The sequence below is a fragment of the Amblyraja radiata genome, chromosome 9, assembly GCF_010909765.2.
Source record: "Amblyraja radiata isolate CabotCenter1 chromosome 9, sAmbRad1.1.pri, whole genome shotgun sequence".
In the NCBI taxonomy this organism is placed as follows: Eukaryota; Metazoa; Chordata; class Chondrichthyes; order Rajiformes; family Rajidae; genus Amblyraja; species Amblyraja radiata.
In genome coordinates, this window is record NC_045964.1 from 42,610,249 (window position 1) to 42,634,981 (window position 24,733).

Below are 24,733 nucleotides of genomic sequence, written 5' to 3' on the forward strand. Positions count from 1 at the left end.
CCTTTGCTTCCATATATGCTGTTTGACCTGCTGAGTTCTTCCTGCCGTTTAACTTTTGCTTTGATTGCTAAGTGCTCTTTTATGTCATAGGATCTAATTTTCTCAAACATTTCTGAAACAAAATTTTATCAAGCATTCTTTAAGAAGTTCATAAGCAGTATCTTTTTGGATCTTAATAACTGCCGTTCTTTAGTTCTCTGGCCCATCTTACATTTTCTCATTGAACTCCTTCAGTATCCTTGGACACACAACAGTAGGCTGTAATCATGGGGGACTTCAATTTTCATATTAATTGGGCAAACCAAACTGGGCAGGGTAGACTAGAGGAAGAGTTTATAGAATGTATTAGAGACGGGTTCCTAGAACAGTATGTCACAGAACCGACAAGGGGGGAGGCAATCTTGGATCTGGTCCTGTGTAATGAAGCAGGATTAATTAAAAATGTCATAGTTAGGGACTCGTTGGGAACAAGTGACCACAATATGGTCGAATTCCATATTCAAATAGAAGGGGAGCAGGTTGAAACTCAGGCTAGGGTGCTTAGTCTAAATAAGGGGGATTATGAAGGTATGAGGACTGAGCTGATCAAAGTTGACTGGGATAGCAGACTCAAGAATAAGACGGTACATGAGCAGTGGTGTACGTTTAAGGGTATACTGTATAACCTTCAAGAAAAATTTATTCCTATGAAGAAAAAAAGGGGTAAGGGTAAGAACAGTCAGCCATGGCTCAGTAAAACTATAAAGGATAGTATTCGGCTGAAGGCAAGGGCATATAAGGTAGCCAGAGATAGTGGGAGGGTAGAGGATTGGGAAGCATTTAAAGGTCAGCAAAAAATAACTAAGAGATTAATTAAGACGGGGAAAATAGACTATGAAAGGAATTTAGCGAATAACATAAAAACTAATAGTAAGAGTTTTTATAGCTATATAAAAAGAAAAAGGGTGGCTAAGGTGAACGTTGGTCCATTGGAGGGTGAGACTGGAGAGTTGTTGGTGGGGAACATGGAAATGGCAAAGGCATTAAACGAGTATTTTGTATCAGTCTTCACCATAGAAGACACAAAAAATATTCCAACGCTGGATAAACAGGGGGCGGTAGGAATGGAGGAGCTAAATACTATTAAGATCACCAAGGAGGTGGTATTAGGGAAATTAATGAGACTGAAGGAGGATAAATCCCCTGGGCCTGATGGATTACATCCAAGGGTCTTGAGGGAGATAGCGGTGGGGATTGTGGATGCATTGGTGATAATTTTCCAAAACTCCCTGGAGGCAGGAACGGTCCCAGTGGATTGGAAAATGGCCAATGTAACACCTATATTTAAAAAAGGAAGTAAACAGAAGGCGGATAACTATAGACCGGTTAGTCTAACATCGGTGGTGGGTAAAATGTTAGAGACAATTATTAAAGAAACACTAACGGGGCACTTGGATAAACATGACTTCATCGGACAGAACCAGCATGGTTTTGTGAAGGGGAAGTCCTGTTTAACGAATCTGCTCGAATTCTTTGAGGAAGTAACAACCCGGGTGGATAAAGGGGAACCGGTGGATGTGGTATACTTGGACTTCCAAAAGGCTTTTGACAAGGTGCCATATAAGAGACTATTGCTAAAAATAAAAAATTATGGGATTGGGGGTAATATATTAGCATGGGTAGAGGATTGGCTAACAAATAGGAAGCAGAGAGTGGGGATAAATGGTTCATACTCGGGATGGCAACCGGTAACTAGCGGGGTTCCGCAAGGGTCGGTGCTGGGACCCCAGTTGTTCACAATTTATATAAATGATTTGGAGGAGGGAACCAAGTGTAATATATCAAAATTTGCGGACGATACAAAAATGGGAGGAAAAGTAGGGGATGAGGAGGATAGGAAGAGTCTGCAAAAGGATATAGATAAGCTAGGTGAGTGGGCAACAACTTGGCAGATGAAATTTAATACTAATAAATGTGAAGTCATTCACTTTGGGAAAAAAAATGATAGGGCAAGTTATTTTCTAAATGAGGAGGAGCTGCGTTGTAATGCAACGCAAAGGGATCTAGGGGTATTAGTACATGAATCACTAAAAGTTAGTATGCAGGTGCAGCAAGCAATCAGGAAGGCCAATGGAGTTTTGGCCTTTATTGCTAGGGGGATTGAGTATAAAAACACGGAGGTCTTGCTGCAGCTGTACACAGTATTAGTGAGACCACATTTGGAATACTGTGTACAGTTCTGGGGTCCATACTTAAGAAAGGATGTACTAGCCCTGGAGGCAGTGCAGCGAAGGTTTACAAGATTAATTCCTGCAATGAGGGGATTGACATATGAGGAAAGGTTAAGTAGGCTGGAACTCTACTCTTTGGAGTTTAGAAGAATGAGAGGCGATCTCATTGAAACATATAAGATCGTGAGGGGCCTTGATCGGGTGGATGCACCGAGGATGTTCCCAATGATCGGGGAAACTAGAACTAGAGGACATAGTTGCAGAATAAGGGGGGGCTCTTTTAAAACTGAGATGAGGAAGAACTTCTTCACCCAGAGGGTGGTTAATTTATGGAATTCACTGCCCCAGGGAGCAGTGGAAGCAGAAACTTTAAATATATTTAAGACTAAAATAGATGGTTTTTTAGCTGCCAAGGGGATAAGGGGCTACGGGGAGAGGGCAGGGATATGGACCTAGGTATGGTTAGTATAGTAAGACCTGAGTGATCTCCTGGACAAGTGTCGATCGCCTGGATTGGGGTCGGAGAGGAATTTCCCGGATTTTTTTCCCGAATTGGACCTGGGTTTTTATCCGGTTTTTTGCCTCCCCCAGGAGATCACGCGGTTCTTGGGGTGGAGAGGGGTGATAGCGGTATAAAGGGGAGGGTAGTGTCTTGTGTTCTGTGTCTTGTGTCTACTGTTTGTGGGTAAGTGTGTCTGTTTAGTGTTCAGCCATGAGCGAATGGCGGTGCGGGCTCGACGGACCTGGTGGTCTACTCTCGCACCTACTTTCTATGTTTCTATGTATCAGAATATATTCTTGAACATCCCAAAAATTGTTTTCTGATAAATGCAGATTTGCAATTCTATAAACACCCTCTGCAACTGTAATAAAACCTGCCTGTTCTTAAACCCCAACCATTTGCATCAATGGAAAACATGCCTTTTATAATCTTACTAGACTAAATGGCACCCGATGAGTCCCAGTCACACAGGAGGCCTGGTCCCCCAACGCAACCCATTCCCCTACCACCACTCACCCGTTCCCCCAATGCAACGCAAAGTATAAGAAATAAAGTGGACGAGATTGAGGCTCAGTTAGAAATTGGCAAGTATGATGTTGTGGGAATTACAGAGACATGGCTGCAAGAGGGCCAGGGCTGAGAACTGAATATTCAAGGGCAAACCTCCTATCGAAAAGAAATACAGGTGGGCAGAGGGGGTGGGGTAGCTCTGTTGGTGAGGAATGAAATTCAGTCTCTTGCAAGGGGTGACAATGAAACAGGAAATGTGGAGTCAGTATGGATAGGACTAAGGAATTGTAACAGTAAAAAGACTCTAATGGGACTTATCTACAGGCCCCCAAACAGTAGCCTGGATATAGGATGCAAGTTGAATCAGGAGCTAAAATTGGCATGTAGTAAAGGTAATGCTGTGGTCGTTATGGGAGATTTCAACATGCAGGTAGACTGGGAAAATCAGGTTGGTACTGGACCCCAAGCAATAGGAGTTTGTGTAGTGCCTCTATGATGGATTCTTAGAGCAGCTTGTATTGGAGCCAACCAGGGAGAAGGCAGTTCTGGATTTAGTGTTATGTAATGAACCGGATTTGATAAAGGAACTTGAGGTTAAGGAGCCATTAGGAGGTAGTGACCATAATATGGTCACTTTTAATCTACAATTGGAGGAGAAGGGTAAATCGGAGGTGTCAGTGTTACAGTTGAATAAAGGGGACTATGGGACCATGAGGGAGGAGCTGGCCAAAGTTGACTGGAAAGATACCCTAGGAGGGATGACAGTGGAACAACAATGGCAGGTGTTTCTGGCAATAATACAGAAGGTGCAGGATCAGTTCCTTCCAAAGAGGAAGAAAGATTCCAAGGGGAGTAAGGGGCGACCGTGGCTGACAAGGGACATCAGGGACAGTATAAAAATAAAAGAAAAGAAGTACAACATAGCAAAGATGAGCGGGAAGCAAGAGGATTGGGTAATGTTTAAAGAGCAACTGAAGATAACTAAAAAGGCAATACGGGGAGAAAAGATGAGGTACGAAGGTAAGCTAGCCAAGAATACAAAGGAGGATAGTAAAAGCTTCTTTAGGTATATGAAGAGGAAAAAGTTAGTTAAGACCAAAGTTGGACCCTTGAAGACTGAAAAAGGTGTAGGATTTTATTATGGGGAACAAGGAAATGGCAGATGAATTCAACAGGTACTTTGGATCCGTCTTAACTAAGGAGGACACAAACAATCTTCCTGATGTACTAGTGGCCAGAGGATCTGGGGTGACGGAGGAACTGAAGGAAATCCACATAAGGCAGGAAATGGTGTTGGGTAGACTGATGGGACTGAAGGCTGATAAATCCCCAGGGCACGATGGTCTGCATCCCAGGGTACTTAAGGAAGTGGCTCTAGAAATCGTGGATGCATTGGTGATCATTTTCCAATGTTCTAGATTCAGGATCAGTTCCTGTGGATTGGAGGGTAGCTAATGTTATCCCACTTTTTTAGAAAGGAGGGAGAGAGAAAACAGGGAATTATAGACCAGTTAGCCTGACATCGATGGTGGGGAAGATGCTGGAGTCAAACATAAAAGATGAAATAGCGGCACATTTGTATAGCAGTAACAGGATCGGTCCGAGTCAGCATGGATTTACGAAGGGGAAATCGTGCTTGACTAATCTTCTCTAATTTTTTGAGGATTTTTAGGAAAATGGACAAGGGAGAGCCAGTGGATGTAGTGTACCTGGACTTTCAGAAAGCATTTGATAAGGTCCAACATAGGAGATTAGTGGGCAAAATTAGGGCATAATGGTAATGGGGATAGAGTGCTGACGTGGATAGAAAATTGGTTGGCAGACAGGAAACAAAGAGTAGGTATTAACGGGTCCCTTTCAGAATGGCAGGCAGTGACTAGTGGGGTACCACAAGGCTCTGTGCTGGGACCGCGGCTGTTTACAATATACATCAATGATTTAGATGAAGGGATTCAAAGTAACATTAGCAACTTTGCAGATGACACAAAGCTGGGTGGCAGTGAGGAGGATGCTAAGAAAATGCAGGGTGATTTTGACAGGTTGGGTGAGTGGGCAGATGCATAGCAGATGCAGTTTAATGTGGATAAATGTGAGGTTATGTAGCAAAAACAGGAAGGCAGATTATTATCTGGTGTCAAATTGGGAAAAGGGGAAGTACAACAGGATCTGGGGGTCCTTGTTCATCGGTCAATGAAAGTAAGCATGAAGGTACATCAGGCAGTGAAGAAAGCGAATGGCATGTTGGCCTTCATAACAAGAGGAATTGAGTATAGGAGCAAAGAAGTCCTTGTGCAGTTGTACAGGGCCCTAGTGAGACCACACCTGGAGTATTGTGTGCAGATTTGGTCCCCTAATTTGAGGAAGGACATTCTTGCTATTGAGGGAGTGCAGCGTAGGTTTACAAGGTTAATTCCCGGGATGGCAGGACAGTCATAGGCCGAGAGAATGGAGCGGCTGGGCTTGTATACTCTGGAGTTTAGAAGGATGAGGGGATCTTATTAAAACATATAAGTATTAAGGGTTTGGACACGTTAAAGGCAGGAAACATGTTCCCGATGTTGGGGGACCATAACCAGGGGCCACAGTTTAAGAATAAGGGGTAAGCCATTTAGAACAGAGATGAGGAAACACTTTTTCACCAGAGAGTTGTGAGTCTGTGGAGGCCGATTCTCTGGATACATTCAAGAGAGAGCTTGATAGGGCTCTTAAAGATAGCGGAGTCAGGGGATATGGGGAGAAGGCAGGAACGGGGTACTGATATGGATGATCAGCCATGATCACATTGAATGGCGGTGCTGGCTCAAAGGGCCAAATGGCCTACTCCTGCACCTATTGTTTATTGTCTATTAACCCGTCCCCCCCAATGCAATATTGCACCACTCACCCATCACCCCTAACTGCGCAGGCGTGGCTGACGGGTTCCCGTTGTGGCGCCCCTGATCCCCCCTCCTCCTCTCACCCCCCCCCCCCCCCCCACGTACTCACTCCATTCCCCCCCCCTCAAACCTCCCCCATCCACTCTTAGCGCAGCTGACGGGCATAGCACGTGGAAAAGGGATTTATTAAAGCTTAAAATGTGAATAACTTAAAATATAACAACAATTTATACATTAACAAAGCGTTCAGTCCATTCTTTCTTGTTGCATCTCTTGTTGCATTCTGCAGCCGGGGGAGGTGGGCGGCTTAAGGCTGGGCCAGTCAGGGGGCCGTGGGGGGGGGGGGGGGGAGTGTCCTGCAGCTCGCGGAGTGGGACGGCCTCAGGCGGGCGCTGTCGAAGGCCGGTGGGGGTGGAAGCGTCCTACAGCCGGGGGAGGGGGACAGCTTCAGGCGGGGGCTGTTGGGGGTGAAGGTGGGGGGGAGCGTCCTGCACTCACTTCATCCCCCCACAACCCCCCCCCCCCATCCACTCTTCGCGGCTCTCTGGCGACGCAGCCATTCCCGCCCATTGGGTTCCCATCGTGACTTAGAACACACAGGTATTACTGCGCAGGCACAGCTGACGGGCATGGTAAGGGGAAAAGGGATTTATTAAAGCTTAAAATGTGAATAACTTAAAATATAACAACAATGTAAACGTTAAAGATGAGATTTATTCATTCCATTCTTTCTTGTTGCGACTCTTGTTGCGTTCTGCAGCCGGGGGAGGGGGACGGCATCAGGTGGGGGCTGTCGGGGGCCGGTGGGGGGAGCGTCCTGCACCTGGGGGAGTGGCACGGCTTCAGCCGGGGGCTATAGGGGGCCGGTAGGCGATGGAGAAGCATCCAGCAGCCGGAGTGGGGAACGGCTTCAGGCGGAGCCTGTCGATGGCCGGTGGGAAGGGGGGGAACGCGGCCATGGCCTGCCTCTGCCGTGGCCTGCCGCTGCCTACCCCTGCCACTCCCCGCCGGCTTCAGGTGGGGACCGGTGGGAGCGTCCTGCAGCCGGGGGACGGCTTCAGACGGGGGCTGTCGGGTGCCGGTGGGGTAGGGGGCAGCTTCCTGCAGCCGGGGAACGGGGACGGCTTCAGGCAGGGGCTACCGTGGCCTATCGCTGTTGTGGCCTACCACTGGCCGTGGCCTGTCGCTGCCGCTCCACACCAGCTTCAGGCGGGTGTGGAGCAACCTGCAGCTGGGGATGGGGACGGCTTCAGGCTGGGGCTGGTGGGGGGTGGAAGAGCGTCCTGTAGCTGGGGACAGCATGGCATCAGGTGGGGGCTGGTGGATCTGCGCACGCGTGGTTTTTAAGATTTTTAAACCTCGCTACCTTTTACATTAGACCACCAATCGGAACGAAACGGCACAGGAGAATGGTGAGTAAGCTGGCGAAAAATCGCAGCGCTATCGCGAACCGTTTTTGCGCAAATTGAAGGACAGCGCAAACCGGAAGATAACAAGATCAGAGCTTTAGTTATGTATAGATATACATATATTCAGTTTTCCTAAATGATTCCTTATTTCCCCTCTCTTTATTGACTGTAGCACTTGCCAACATTAGATGCTCATTCCCAGCTTCTGTCTTCCTTCCTGTTTGAACAAAGGGATCACATTGGCTGCTTTACAATCTTCTGGTATTCTCCTGGAATTTAGCAAATTTCATTCCCAATGGGTCCTGCAGTCATTTCCTTTAAAACAGTTAGGTGCAAGCTATCGAGTCCCAAAGATTAGTCTGCCTTTAGCCCTGTGAGAGATTGGGATCTTTACGTTTCTCCATGCTATGTGAAAGTAGTCCACCTGTTATCTCAGGTCATTTGCCGTATCCTCCACGGTAAAGACTGATACAAAAATTGATATAGTGTATGTGTTATTTCTTTACTTGCTGTTTTAATTCACCAGCCTTGTTCTTTAGAGTCCAACATTAACCTTATCTGCCTCCATCCTATTTTTATATCCGAAGAAACTCCGAATACTTGTCTTATTATTACATTCCAGTTTTCTCTCAGTCAATTGTTTTCATTCTTTTGAACTTTTTAGTCTTTCGCTGCTAAATCCTAACAACTTTCCAGCTCTTAGAAAATATGCCATTGTTCATTAACTGAACTGTCCCTTATCTTATTTCCCCAGTCCACCTGAGCCAATTCCACTTTCATTCCATAATTGCCCATCGTCAAACTGACTTGGGTGTTCCATCATATTGTGCTAATTATTTCCTAGGGGATGTTTATCCACGAGATGTCTTATTAGTCCTTCCTCATTACTCATGACCAAATCTAAATTAGTCTGTTCCAAAGTAGGTTTCGTTATGTACCATTCTCAGAAGCAATCCCTGATACACTCCACAATTTTTTCTTCAAATATACCTTTGCCAATTTGATTCATCCAATCAATATGTGGATTAAAATCTCTGATGCTCATTGCAGTTCCCTCTCATGCCCTACATATTTCCCCACTATGCCTCGCCCTATGGCAAGATCACATTTTGAGGGCATTTGGACATCTCCTGCCTGTGTTTTCTTTCCCCTGCTATTCATGATTTTCAACCCAAATTGATTCTACATTACCATGACTCAACACCACTGTGACACCTTCCCTGGTTAATAATGCTACCTCATCTCCTTTCCCTTTTGGCCTGTACATTAGGAGCATTGCATAATCTGAACTCTGAGCATGCAGTCCTGGTCACCCTGCAAATCAGTCTCTCTAATAGCTATTAGATCTTGCACATAGGTCGCTATCAGTGTTGACAACTCATCTATATCATCGCAAATGCTATGCTGTTAAGCTCCAGGTCATTAACATGCAAGATAATCCTGTCTATTGGGGGGGGGGGGGGGGGGGGGGGGGGGAGTGAGGAAAGGGTAGTAACAATTTGCTGTGGGAGTTTTTGAGCTTGCAATGAATTCTTTCTCACGAATTTTGACAAGCCAGAAAAACCCAGAAAGGGAAGAGTCAGAGATGGATCGTGTAAAGGTGAGACCAGGGTGAAAATTAGGCAGAAAAAGTGCTGACATATTTGAGCTCTGAAGGAGCATGAATATAATTGTCAATGTAATGTCAATGTTACGTCCTGAAAAGTTAATCACATGCTCTCACACACTGTGCTCAATTATCTAAATACATGAGATTTTATTTTGTTGTTGGGTTGCAAGGAATCAGCAAGACTTTGTAGCCTGGTTGTGTACTGTACTCTGAAGATACCAGTCTGATAAATGCAAAAAGTGGCAAATAAGAAGGTAGTAACAATTATTATAGAAACACATTGAACCGCAGTTCTTATGGTTACGAATCAAAATATGGTTATTTCACAATTTTATATGTTGATCCACATGTATCGTGTTTAATCTCAAACCTGTTGACGGAACAGTTCACAGCACATATGGAGCTGATGCGAATAAGCGCTGGTTCAAGTTCCATGTTGCTTGTTTTCTGGTAATAGTTCCAAGCTGTAAAGCACAACTGTACAGCCAATCCAGACAGCTCTTTTGTGCTTACTTTGATATTAGAGGGGTCTACAAGTGTCAGGATTGAGGGAAGGCAGTGTGTTTGGCTGTGAAGCCTAACTGATGTAAAACAGATGGGGCTTAGATGAAGCCAATGCAAAGAAACAATCAAGTCATTCACATGACTAGCTCACAAACTTGGCCAATCAAAAAAGGACAAGAACAGTATCAATCCCAACTACTTCCAACAAAAGTAATTTCTGTTCCTGTGGATTGTAAATTTGTTAATGTCAGTATAAACCCCTCTCAGCATTTGGTATGGGCTTTACAATCTCTCTATTGATGTACAGTAGATAATATATACAGGTGTTGTGAAGAAGACACCAGAGTTTAAAGCAGGATACTGCCGAGAGTTCTCACATTCAGCAATATGTCTTTGGTCCATTTGTTAATTAAATAATTACCACGGCTCAGAGGATGAGAACAAAATATCAAATTCTTAAAGTTGCACAATTCTAATTTGCAAGAATTTCTAACTAAAATAGAAGCATCTGACTTACAGTACAGGTGACTTATTGTCCAATCGTTTTCATAGAATAAATGCAAAGATTATAAGATAAAGGTTTGTGAGATATCAGTTTAAGCAATACCAAATCTCCTGTCACAATCCAGTGAAGCACAACATTGCCACCATGATAGATATAATGCTAACTCCAAAATACTTTCATGAAATTTGATGGCTTTTTAGCAAATCAGCATTTAAAGGTAATGCTAAAACTACTAGCCATGAACATTTCACAATCATCTGCTACATACCTGACCATAATAGATACCATTCGGAAAAAAATGTTTACTGGCTCAAGGAAAAATGGCACAATTTGAAATTTGCAATCAATAATGTGGCATCACATCAGCATAAAACTATAATTTTAAGTTAGTTCATTCATTGAACTGTTTTTGTAGAGATGCAAAGATAGATACAAAAAGCTGGAGTAACTCAGCGGGAAGGCAGCATCTCTGGAAAGAAGGAATGGGTGACGTTTTGAGACCCTTCTTCAGACTGCACGGTTGCAGATGCTCATTAAATTAAATCAGATTATAACAAGGTAATCTTAAGAAATGTTATCAAGCTTAAACATTAACTGTTTCCCTCTACTCATAAAGTTTAAGTTTAGATTTAGGTTAAAAGGTTACATTTGGATTTTGTTTTATTATCGTCTCATGTACTGAGGCACAGTGAACAGCTTTGTTTTGCATGCTAACCAATCAGATAATGCTGCACATAAATACAATCAAGCCAAACTCAAGTACAAATGATAGAGTAAAGGGAATGGTACAGTGTGCAGAATATAGTTCTCAGCATTGTAGCTGATACACATTCTCGTTGTCCGAGCACGACGTGAGGAGGGCTCTGACACGTGTGAACACAAGGAAAGCAGGAGGCCCAGATGGCATATCTGGGCGAGTACTAAAGTCTTGTGCTACTCAGCTAGCTCCGGTGCTCACTACAATATTCAACCTCTCCCCGGCCAAGTCCGTGGTCCCTGCCTGCTTGAAAAGATCCATCATTGTACCTGCACCAAAGAATGCCTCTCCAGCTTGTTTGAATGACTACCGACCGGTGACCCTCACCTCGGTAGTCATGAAATGCTTCGAGAGGCTGGTCAAGAAACACATCTGCGCCTTCCTCCCTCGCAACATGGACCCGCTACAATTCTCATAGCGTCCGAACAGATCCACGGACGATACGGTCTCCCAGGTTCTGCACACCGCTCTCTCTCACCTTGACAACCAGAAGGGGGGCTATGTGAGGATGCTGTTCATTGACTTCAGTTCAGCCTTCAACACGATAGTCCCCACCAGACTGGCCGAGAAGCTGCTGGAATTGGGGCTTAACTCCCCCCTGTGTGCCTGGGTCCTGGACTTTCTCACCGCCAGGCCCCAGGTAGTCAAGATGGGAGGAAATACATCGAGGACCCTCACCATGAGCACAGGATCCCCCCAGGGTTGCGTCCTCAGCCCCCTAACTGTACTCCCTGTACACACATGACTGTGTGGCTAGGTTCAGCTCCAACTCTATAATCAAGTTTGCTGATGACACTGTGGTGGTGGGCCTGATCACCAAAAATAATGAGAAGGCCTACCGGGAAGAGGTGGCTGATCTGTCAGGACAATAGCCTCCTCTTGAATGTCAAAAAAACTAAAGAGCTGATTGTGGACTTTAGGAAGGCACAACATCTGAGGACGTACACGGCACTGAAGATAAATGGGGATACCGTGGATAGGGCGAGCTGCTTTAAATACTTGGGAGTCCACATCTCAGAGGATCTGACATGGACATCGCACGCTGCTGCACTGGTGAGTAAGGCAAGGCAGCGCCTTTACCACCTCAGGCAGCTGAGGAAATTCAGAGTGTCTCTGAGGATCCTCCAGTGCTTCCACTCAGCGGCTGTAGAAAGCATCTTGTCCGGAAACATCACAATCTGGTTTGGGAACTGCTCTGCCCAGGACAAGAAGGCTCTGCAGAGAGTAGTGCGTTCGGCCGAATGCACTATGGGAACTACACTCGCACCTCTGCAGAATCTATACATCAGAAGGTGCAGATCCAGAGCCAGCAACATTATGGGGGACCACTTCCACCCCAGCAATAGACTGTTCCAGCTGCTACGGTCAGGCAAACGCCTCTGCTGTCATGCTGTGAAAAGAGAGAGGATGAGAAGGAGTTTCTTCCCAGAGACCATTAGGACTGTAAACTCTCATCTCACCAGGGACTAACATACCGTACCAATTTACTGTTGTGTTGTGTCTTTTGAAAATTGCTGTTTTTTTGCTGTTTTGTAGTTGCTGTTAAAATTGCTGTTTTATAGGGGTTTTTTTTGCACAATCCGCAAGCATTGCCACTTTTCATTTCACTGCGCATCCCGTATGCGTATGTGACAAATAAACTTGACTTTTCTCACAAGGCCGCTCCTCGCTGTTGCTCACCTAGAGCAGCCTTGCTTATATTGGCTGATAAATTGCCTAATTTGCCAATTTATAAATCAAATTCCTCAGTTTAAAATTGTTTTTTCTCCTCTGACTCACCTTTCCCACGGGTTTCAGCCAATAGGCTCAATAAGTTTCCGTCTACATTTCAAAAACAAGCCAGTGAGTTACTTTAAATTGCTCGATAGTGTAGTTAAGTGGCAAAAATATCAAAAGGGAGTTGATGGGTCTGAGAAAATGTTGCACAGCCTTGAGGAAATAAAGAGAGGAGTGGAAATGATACAATTACTCTGGTGGGGGGCAGCAAGAATTTGATGGGTTGAATGGCCACCTGTGTTGAAAAAGCACCCAAAGACCAACATCTGCAATGAGGAAAACTATTTGCTTGTTATCAATTTGGTTCTCCAATCCAAATTGAATAGTTTGTCCCAGCCCGCCAAAAGCAGCGATTAGTTGAAGAAATAAAGGCACATTTACTGATTCTACGAAATCAGCTACCTGGTGTTGAGATAGGATCAGGAGCAGTCGTAGCTATGTAGCCCTGATTTCCAGAGCATCTCCTTTTTTTGTACATTATCTGGAGATTCAGAATCAATGATTTTTTTCCCTTAATGTCAACTTATATTTTGTAAATCATAAATATTGTGGAAAGCTTCAGTTTTGTTTGTAATTTAAAATGTTTAACCAGTCAGATTTTACCAATTGTGCAAAATGGTAATATCTGACAAGGCTGCAATGGAAAATTCCGTGAATGTTGGAAATCTAACAAGAAAACAGAAAAAGCCGCAAATAAGAAAGAAAAGAACTCCTGTTCCTGTTTAATTCTTTGTCTGTAGGTTCTAAGCTAGAAAAGCCATTTAAACCCTCTTTTGGAATATGAGCACGCAATTTCAAGGGTCAAGGTCAGTTTATTGTCACATGTACCAATTAAGGTACAGTGAAATTTGAGTTACCATACAGCCATACTAAGTGAAAAGCAACAAGACACACAGCCACATAAAATAAGGTTTAACATAAACATCCACCACAGCGGCTCCCAGCATTCCTCACTCACTGTGATGGATGGAAATAGTCCAATCTTACACTTTATTTTTAGTGTAAGCCATGGCTCAATTGGAAGTACTTTACCTTTTGAGTTCAAAGGTTGTGTCTTCATGATCCACAAGGGCACAAAAACTAGGCTTACCCTCAAATATAGTACCAATCAAGACTCCCAGTCTCCCATACATGTATACATAAATGATCTGATACCACGATTTCCAAGGAAAACATATTAGTTCTTCACATTGTGCTGGCTAAGATTTAATGCTCAATTAACATCACCAGAACAGATTATCAGATCATTATCATTGTGTACATTTGCCATGTTTCCTACATTACAACAGTGGCTGCACTTCAAAAGTACTTAATTGTCTGCAAAAAGCTAATATATTTCCGGATGTCCCGAGATTGTGAAGAGTTTTATATGAATCTTTTATTCAGTATGGATAATTCTGTACTGAAGGCACGTTGTCTTGTCTGGAAATCTCTCAATAGGAATACTCAAGCCTTCTCTGTCAATCATTCAAGCAAACAATGAAAATCATGATTCTATTTAAACGAAAAGCAGAAAAATCTTTCAGCATCGTAATCTGCATTCCTTCTGCAACAGACACCATCAGCAACTTAAAACAATAGACAACAATCAGTCCGAAATGGCAACAACACTTCCTCCTCGATAACCAATAGCACAGGGGCACCTCAAGGCTGTGTGTCAGTCCCCTGCTCCATTCACTACACTTATGGCTGTGCAGCCAGGCACAGCTCCAACGTGATCTTTAAAATCACAGACGATGGGATGAATAACGTGTAATGAGTCAGGGTACAAGAGGGAAATTAACAGGAGGTTAATGCTGGAGAAACTCAGCGGGTGAGGCAGCATCTATGGAGCGAAGGAAATAGGCAACGTTTCGTGCCAGAGCAACAATCTTGCCCTCAATATTAGCAAGACCAGGAGCTGATTGTTGACTGCAGGACGAGAATGCCGTAGGTCATGAACCTTGCTTCATCGATGGAACGGCATTGAAAAGAGTCAACAACATCAATTTCCTGGTTGTACATAGAAACATAGAAAATAGGTGCAGGAGTAGGCCATTCGGCCCTTCGAGCCCGCACCGCCATTCAATATGATCATGGCTGATCTCTGAAGATCTGTCCTGGAGCCAGCACATTGATGCAATCACAAGGAAAGTTCATCATCACCTTTAATTCCTAAGGAGATTCAGTATGTTAACGAATACTCTAGCAAACCTCTATAGGTATACAGCAAGGAGCATAGTGACTGGTTGCATCATTGTGTGGTTCAGTAACTCAAATGCCCAGGAATTAATGGTAGACACTACCCAGTCCATCACAGGTACCGACATCCCCACAGTCGAAGGGATCTGCAGAAGTTGCTGCCTTAAAAATCCAACTAATGTCATCCAAGGCCCACACCACCCTAGTCACACTCTTATTTAATCTATATACGTATAAAACTCTCATCTTGTCCCTCCCCCAGCCCCCAAATGAGCATCAGATTCCAGAACAGCTTCTTCCCAGCATCGATCCAGCTCTTGAACAATGCACAACACTAACCACCACCTCAGCAACTACGATCTTTTATGGACTGTGTTTTTGGTTGCACTACGGAGTTCAGTTTTGTACTGTTCTGGCTATCTAGACCTTCAGTTATTATTTCATTGTATATTATATTTTTGTGTTTTATTGCATTAATGGGTTGGTTAAGCTGCAGCAAGTAAGAATTTCATTGTTCTGATGCCAGTACGAATGACAATTAACCCTCTTGACTTGAAATACAGCATGTACAGAAAATAATATTGTCATCCATCATTTTGTGTATTTTCTTTTGATTTGTTTATCACCTTCTTACCCAACCACAATTTAAGTAGAATACTTGCTCCTACACTTCTGAATACACTCCAGTACAAAATACCTGGGGCCATGAGACCAGTCAGGCTTCCAATGTTTACTCCCTCTTCTGTTGGTGCTTAATCTTTTCAGATAATAGCTGAGACCCAAATCAATATTATGGCAAGTCATAGGCTAGACCTATCAATCTGTTACATTGATGGTAGGATCTATCCTCTATTCACAAAAGCTAACAAGACACTTAATTTAAGTTCACCAGCATTTGACAAAGCCATCTGTACTTTCTGAGGAGGCTCTGCTCTTTCAATGTCTGCAGTAAGATGCTGCAGATGTTCTACCAATCGGTGGTGGCCAGTGCCATCTTCTACCCCAGCACACGACAGTGAAGCAGGGCGAAGGCTGCGGCCGGGTTAACAAGCTCATTAGAAAGGCCTGCTTCGGCCTGGGATGCAGTTGGATTCACTGGAGATAGTCTTGGAGGAGAGGATGATCCTCAAACTGTGGAGCATTTTGGACAATGCAGCTCACCCCCTCCATGACACACACTGGGCAACCTGAGGAGCACCTTCAGCAACAGACTGGTTCCACCAAGATGCAGGACAGAAAGCCACAATAGATCCACAATAGATCTACCCCTTCTATCGTGGGGTAGACTGACTCCCCCCCAATCTTTACACACCCCCAATCCTGGACTTTCCACTCGTCACTTTAATTTCATGTCTCATGTATCTTGTTGTGTTTTATGATGGTTGGCACACCAATTAACCTCCTGGGATAAATAAAGTTCTATCATATCGTATCGTATTTGATCTGTGGAGGTTTCAATGAATGTACTTTGGAATGTGATGATTTACATCAGATTCCCCTGCAGGAACAATATGCTGACAAGAAAGTAGCTTGCTATAAGAATAGATGAGTAAACCATGGATTGTCAAAGTATCAACATTTAAGTAAAAGATTTCCTCGTGGACAACCTTAAAACAGCTTTGGCAATAATTTCAGGTTATTTTTTGTGATAATCCAAAATTATGATTGACTAAAGCTGCCATCTTGTGGTAATGCAGTGAATAGCAACTGCAGCACAGAAAAGTCTACCCTCCATTGAACCCACTGAGTATCCACCTATTTTATCTCTACTAGTTTTAACCTTCCAATAAATATGGTGGGCTCAAATGTAATAATTTGGAATAACTGAGGCTGTTTCAAAACATTGCTACAGGACAATTTGAGAGAGTTAACAAAAACATTGGAAAGGAGTAAGCCTTTTACTCCTTCAGGCCAGTTCAAATGGATCATAGCTCATTTAAAATTTGATTACAGTTACATGTTTTTGATCTTAAATATTTGAAAATAAGAGAATTAAAGGACAAATACATGGATTGGAAAGGCTTAGAGAGATATGGGTCAAACGCGGGCAAATGGGACTAGCTTATCTGGGGCATCTTGGTCAGCATGGACGAGTTGGGCCAAAGGCCCTGTTTCCATAAATTCATAAGTCATCGGAGCAGAATTAGGCCATTCAGCCCATTCAATCATGGCTGATCTATCTTTCCCTCACAACCCCATTCTCCTGCCTTCTCCCCATAATCCAATATCAATGATTTGGATGAGAAAGTATAAGGCATGATAAGTAAGTTTGCAGATGACACTAAAGTGAGTGGTGTCGTGCCATTGCGAAGATGGTTGTCACAAACTGCAGTAGGCTCTTGATCAGTTGGGCAGGTGGAATCATTAATGCTTAATACAGTAAAGTGTGAAATGTTATATTTTGGGAAGTCTAACATGGGCAGGACCTACACAGTGATTGGTATAGCCCTGGGGAGTGTTGTTGGGTAGAAGGGTCTAAGAGTGCAGGTACATATTTCCTTAAAAGTGACATCACATGTAGATAGGATGATCAAAAAAACTTTTGGCACATTAGCCTTCATAAATCAGTGTTGAGTATAGAAGTTCGAAGGTCACGTTAGAGTTATATAAGACATTGGTGAGGCTACATTTAGAGTATTGTGTTCAGTTTTGATCACCCTGTTTATGGGAAAGATGTTGTTAAGCTGGAACGGGTGGAGAGAATACTTACAAAGATATTGCCAGGACTTGAGGGCCTGAGCTATAGGGAGAGGTTGAACAGGCTCGGACTCTATTCCTTGGAACACAGGAGGATGAGGAGTGATCTTATAGAGGTGTACAAAATCATGAGAATAGATCGTGTAAATAGATCGGGTCTTTTGTCCAGAGTGGGGGAATTGAGAACCAAAGAACATAGGTTTAAGATGAGGGGGGAAAGAAGGAACCTTAGGGGTAAATTTTTTTTTTTACACAAAGGGTGATGGGTGTATGGAACGAGCTGTCAGAGGAGGTAGTTGTGGCAAGTAATATCACAATGTTTAAGAAACATTTAGGCAGGTACATGGATAAGATAGGTTTAGAAGTATACGGGTCAAACACAGGCAGGTGGGACTAGTGTGGATGGGACATGTTGGTTGGTGTTGGCAAGTTGGGCCGAAGGTCCTTTTCCATGCTCTATTACTCTAATTCCAAGTATACTGCATAGGATGCAAGTTGCAATACTGACAGATCCACTGTGGTGGCAGTGACACTTTAAGAATTTTTGCTTTCATCTCCAATCTCAACTGGCCTCAGCAATTTTAAACATCTATCCTGCCGTTACCCCTCTCTGCTTATTTTAAAGATCGTTAGGATTCTACCCCAAGAAACAGATCTCTGAAGACATAATTGATCAATAAGCCTTAAATATTAAGGAATTCCTTAATAGACGGGTGTGAAACTGGGCAGGTTAACATTATTTTATGTATAAAAGGAGGAAAATATGGGTATTAGGCGGCTATTATTATTATTATTATTATTATTATCAGAAATTGGGAAATTCTTCCATTTTAATCAAGCTATGTGCAGCATAGATAATTTATTGTATTTTTAGTTATATATTATCCATGTGTTATTGCATTTATAGGCATGTTAAATTGCAGCAAGTAAGAATTCCATTGTCAGTACATATGACAATTAAAAACTCGACATTCTTACTGTATGATCAGCAGCAATATATTGCTCTGAGGCAAAGGTGAAGTTAACGGATTCTCTCACCCAGCACTGTGAAATAACCTGCAATTCTGGCGTTCTTATTTGAATATAGATTGAACTTCTAACTGGATCAGTGACTAAATTCCCTTTTGGTATGGTTTGAGGTATAGAAACGCAGGAAGGTTTCAGCTCAATCTCCAGCCGACACAGTTTGGTTGCACAAACTAAGATTGTGAGGGGATGTCAGCACCAGAATTGATCTTCGTACAAGAGATTAGAGCAAGAACGAAAAAAAAGCAATCAGCCGCTTTTTCTTAAATGACTTAGATTGGAAAAGACATCTCTGTGGATAGCGAGTGAAAAATTAGGCAGTTAGCAGAGGCATCCATTCCCAACCAGTTAGCCTCCTGGACACTACTAATCAACAACGATCTTTAATATATGGGATGCAGCATCAGGGTGACTAGTAACCATTGGTTTATATCCAAAATTATTCTGTGTCATTCGCTGATCTGTACACATGATTGTAATAAAGTATAGTCTTTCCACTGACTGGATAGCAGGGTTACAAAATGCTTTTCTCTGTACCTCGGTACACGTGACAATAAATTTAACTAATAATTGTTGGGCCATAGCCCAACATAGATCATTCCCTGCAGCAAAGAAGCATAAGTGACAGATTATTAAAACAGTTCTTGTAGCCATCTGTAAACGCGTTTAGTATGTATAATCCAATGTGCTTATTATATTTTCAGGGTTATGTGCTTGGTAGGTTCAAGATTACTGATCTCCACTGTGAATTATAACACAGAACAGCACAGGATATATTAAAACAGCAGTGTCCCAGCACAGATCCCTGCAGAACTCCAATAGTCACAGACCTCCATCCAGAATATTTACCTTCCACCACAACCATCGGTCTTCTATAAATAAGCCAGTTCTGAATTCATATGACCAGGTTACTGTGAATCCCATACATCTTAATCTTCTGGATCAGCCTACCAACAGTGACCCTTATCAAAAGCCTTACTAAAATCCATGTATATAACATTCAGTGCCCTAACTTCAACAATCTCCTTCATCACCTCCTCAAAAAACTCAATCCAGTTAGTAAAACATGACCTACCATGTCCAATGCTGTGCTAGCTGTCCCTAATTTGACCATTCAAATGGGAGTAAATCCTATCTCCAAAAGCAGTCTAACCAAATGCAGTGTAATCTTATAATATTGCTTTCATCCGTGTCCTCCAACAGGACAGAGATGAAAGCAAATTAATTAGTCAATCTGATTAATGAACTGTTATGTTAATGAACCGTTAGATTCATTAATTAGATTAAGACTGCTGCATTCATGTGCAAAGCATGCAGCGAGATTTTGCACAGGGACTTGGAAGTAAGTTGTGCAGTGAATTGGGTGGCAATGACATGTTCATGAACAGAGAAAAAGGAGTGATTGGTGGTGAGTGGTAAGTGCTGAAAATATAAAAGACCAGACAACATGTTAACAGTAATCTTTACGGGGATTAGGTTGGTTTCTGAGAGAAAAAGAACAAATGACAATGGCTGGTTCTTATGGCAAAAAATAGGGAGCGCAGGTGTTTTAACATCTCAGGTGTTATCCTGACTTATCCTTGGCCCACCAACGCCTCTGTTTTCTTTGATGTTTGAAGAGATTCAGTACTCTGAACACGCCAACAAACCTCTACAGATGCACTGTAGAAAGTATCCTGACTGGTTACATCATGGCTTTATAGAGCAACTCCAAAGCACAGGAATGCATGAGGCTACAGAGACAATAGGTGCAGGAGTAGGCCATTCGGCCCTTCGAGCCAGCACCGCCATTCAATGTGATCATGGCTGATCATCCCCAATCAGTACCCTGTTCCTGCCTTCTCCCCATATCCCCTGACTCCGCTATTTTTAAGAGCCCTATCTAGCTCTCTCTTGAAAGCATCCAGAGAACCTGCCTCCACCGCCCTCTGAGGCAGAGAATTCCACAGACTCACCACTCTCTGTGAGAAAAAGTGTTTCCTCATCTCCGTTCTAAATGGCTTACTCCTTATTCTTAAACTGTGGCCCCTGGTTCTGGACTCCCCCAACATCGGGAACATGTTTCCTGCCTCTAGCGTGTCCAAACCCTTAACAATCTTATATGTTTCAATTAACAATCTTATATGTTTCTAGAGAGCGGTGGACTTGGCTCAATCTATCACAAGCCAAGCCCACTCCATCATTGGCACCATAGCCCACTCCACTCACTTACATGAGGCACTGTCTTATGAAGTTGGCATCTATCATCAAGAATGATAGATCATTCGGTGATAAATCATTCGGGTGGCACAATGGCACATTGGTAGAGCTGCTGCATCACAGTGCTAGATGCCCGGGTTTGATCCTGACCCCAGGTGCAGTCTGCGCGGAATTTGTACCTGACCCCCCGAGGTTTCTATGAGTGCTCCAGTTTCTTGCCACAAAGAGTTGCAGGTTTGTAGGTTAATTGACTTCTGTAAATTGCCACTAGTGTGCAGGATGTGAAAGTGGGATAACATAGAAATAGTGTACAGGTGATTGTCAGCATGAACTTGGTGGGACGAAGGGCCAGTTTCCACACTGTATCCCTAAACTAAACTCTCTAAATCTATCCCCACCATCTGGACCATGCCCCCTTCTCACTGTTGCTATTGAGCAGGAGGTTCAGAAGCCTGAAGTCCCAAACCATCAGGCTCAGGAGGTAGTTTCCTACAATTGGAGACAGAAGAGAATGCTGATGTTGGAATATTGAGCGAAAAACTACCAGAGAAACTCAGCAAGGTAGGGAGCATCTGCGGAGGGAATGGACAGACAATGTTTCAGGTTGGGACCCTTCTTCAGACTGACCCGGAACGTCATCCTGACTCGAAACGTCATCCGTCCATTCCCTCCACAGATGTTGCCTGACCTGCTGAGTTCCTTGAGCTCTTTGTTTTTTCCAACAACTCTCAGGTTCTTCAACCAATCTGCACAACCCTCGTTCTACATTGACAATGGAATACTGGGGACCACCCCTTGGACTTTTATTGTCTCTGATTATGTTTTTGCGCTAATATCTTGTTCTTTGCAATCTTCTTTCTTTTATATTTTATATATAATTTAAGTATCATTTGCTTTGTGTGTGTTGTCTGAGTATGTGTAGGAAAGAACTGCAGATGCTGGTTTAAATCGAAGGTAGAGAAGGAATGGGTGACGTCACCCATTCCTTCTCTCCAGAGATATTGCCTGACCCGCTGAGTTACTCCAGCATTTTGTGTCTACCGTCCGAATATGCTGCTGTAAGCAAGATTTTCATTGTATTTGTACCTATTATACTCGTACATATGACAATAAACCCCACTCAACTTGAGTTGTGGGGAAACAACAGACAGATGGAGGTTTAATATGGGAATGGAAAAGATGTAAAATTGCTTGGTTCTAAGCTCGATGATGAATAAATCACAGGTCTTTGACGCTCACCTGAAAATTGTTCAATAATTTTGGAAGCATTAAATGCCATTTCCGTGCACCAAAAGATTATTTGTTAGTACTATCGGAAGTTGTGTTAATATATATTAAAAAATGCATTGTCTTACCTGGTCGGAAATCCTTGGTTCTACTTTCAACTTGTATCACTCGTGCAGCTGCTGGTTTTTGCTCCATTAGTGCTATATCATCACCCTAAATAAATGTTCATGGGAAAAAAGTGATTCAAATTTATTTTCTCAACATTCTGAGTAAAAAATGGTTTAACCAAAAATAAGATTCTGATTAGGATATCCTAAATAAGACCACTAAAATGTTTACCAGAATTACTTCATAAATGACTTCATGTGTGACAAATTCTCATTATTTAACCCAAATGTGGTGAAGGTGAAAATTGATTTAGCAAAAGGCAAAACTTGTTCTTGTAAAATGACCAAATCTTTAAGGCTCGAAGAATAAATTTAGGATCAAATTCCTTTTCTAAACTAGAGAGCAGGAAATGTAGATAATCGATGTTCTACATGTCAATCTCTTGCACCTTTCAATTATACAAGTTAAATAATGTCCTCACTTTTTTTTTAAAGTCTGAAGATTGAAGATGCACACACACTGCGAAGCATAACAGAAGGAATATCCACTGTTTGACAATTTGAATATATTCACATTCAGAATACCATAAGTCAGTTTCAATAACTAAGTTATGTTATTATCGCAATGGATTCAAGTAGGCAAAGTGATTGACGCACTGACAAGATAATTAGAAACACAACATTTTCCATAATTTAGTTAAACTATGTGCGCAATGTACTTACTTGCACTACAAGGAATCTAAACTTATATGGAGAAAGGAGAATTTGGTTGCAGAGAACACTGCATTTTTCATTGAACCACAGGTCAACTTTGGACAAGTGATGCCAAAGTATTGCCTTACATTTAATTGAACCAGTAGTTTACTCTTTCAAGGGACAAACCCCCTAAAGGTTTGTTGAAGTCAAACTGGAGTGTTGTTATTAGATGGTATGAAAATTTATTTTGACTTGTTCTATGTTGAATTGTTCACTTAATAACAATCCTTATAATATAGTTTAAAATGTGCAACAATTGCCATCTTTTTGAATTTATGTTACTTTTTATATGTGGATTTTCAATGGTATGGCAGAACTCTGAAAATGGACAGCTCAGAAACGACATACTGCACTTTCACCTTGGGTTCTTGGTTCAAATACCTTCTCAAACAGATGGGTTTGAAAGTTAGCATTCCACAACATTCCACTGGGAAACAAACTGTTGACGTTTTTACTGAGGCCCTAGTTCATGTGGGTTTACGTTGTAAAGCAGCCTGCAATTGCACCAATCTAGAAATCTCAGTTGAAGGGGTTGTTAAAGAGGTTCACAACAGTTACAGTGTGGATAGAGAAACAAACACACTCATTGAGATATAAAAGCAAATCATTTTACGCAATTTAATCCCTTGATGGTGTATAAGCAGCATTACCCTTTACAACCTGAAAATTTAAAGACAAAATTATAAGGATTGTGCATTTAGTAGTAAACATAGTTTAAACATTCTTGTCCTCACAATTTTGGAGATAATCCGGCATAGCAAATTCCCCAACTTTTAGCTTGATATTCATTCATTTCAATTGTTAAAGAGTAGATTATCCACTTTTGAAGACAAAGCTGAAACTCCAACCCAAAGATACACTGACTATCAAAATCACATTCTCTGCACATTATGCTCTTAAAATTTACATTGCATCACAATGTTGATAAAAGCCACTGATGACGGAAACAATTTTGATTAGGCACAATCTACTCTGTCATCTTTTTGTGATGGTGACTCTGATGCTGCCGCTCTTGATCTTCCTTCAGCCCCCAATCAATGCCATAATGATGCACCTTCACAAAACCTCACCAGGCTATCCTGTGACCTACCAGTCTTCCTCCATTTGCTCCACAAAGAAAATGGCAGCAGAGGGTAAGCCTTTTGTGCATGTTAAGCATGTAATGCATCTTCCATCATCTGTGGTCTCCGATTCAACAAATCCTGCTGCAATGGAATTATGCACAGAACTTGGATTGGCCCTCTGCCAACCACTATTTCCTGGCAAAAATTATTTTCAAGGACAGGGTATTTTAACTTCCTTACGATTGCCTAAATATAAAATCCAAACAGAAATTTTCTCAAACCTAATGAGAACAAGATTTTTTTTCACCAAAGCCAAAAAAAAGTTGTATAAGGTTCAGCAACTATTTTGACACAAAGTTCTGTTTAACATTGAATTAATGGAGGGATATAGGTCATGTGCAGGCAAATGAGATTAGGCTATCTTGGCATCATGTTTGGCATGGACATTGTGGGCCAAAGGACTGCACTGTTCTATAAAAATCATTGGCTAACTAAGCTGAAACACCTCATTTTACAGATTATAGAGTCATAGAGTGATACTGTCTGGAAACAGGTCCTTCGGCCCAACTTGCCCACACCGGCCAAAATGTTCCAGCTACACTAGTCCAACCTGCCTGCGCTTGGTCCATATCCCTCCAAAGTTGTCGTATCCATGTACTTAAACGTTGGGATAGTCCCAGCCTCAACAACCTCCTCTGGCAGCTTGTTCCATACACCCACCTGCCTTTGTGAGAAAAAGTTACCCCTCAGATACCTATTAAATCTTTTCCCCTTCACCTTGAACCTATGTCCTCTGGACCTCGATTCCCCTAATCTTG

The 24,733-nt window shown here is 42.6% G+C and overlaps 1 protein-coding gene across 5 annotated transcripts in view; it reads right to left on the bottom strand.

The window, feature by feature from the left end:
• The window catches only part of kiaa0586 (KIAA0586 ortholog), a 371,111-nt gene that overhangs the window by 9,861 nt on the left and 336,517 nt on the right, over positions 1 to 24,733 (bottom strand). For all 5 annotated transcript variants that reach the window (XM_033027180.1, XM_033027181.1, XM_033027182.1 and 2 more), the window contains one exon: positions 22,117 to 22,201. In XM_033027180.1, the coding sequence (XP_032883071.1) occupies positions 22,117 to 22,201 (85 nt within the window). The remainder of the gene's footprint in view (positions 1 to 22,116; positions 22,202 to 24,733) is intronic.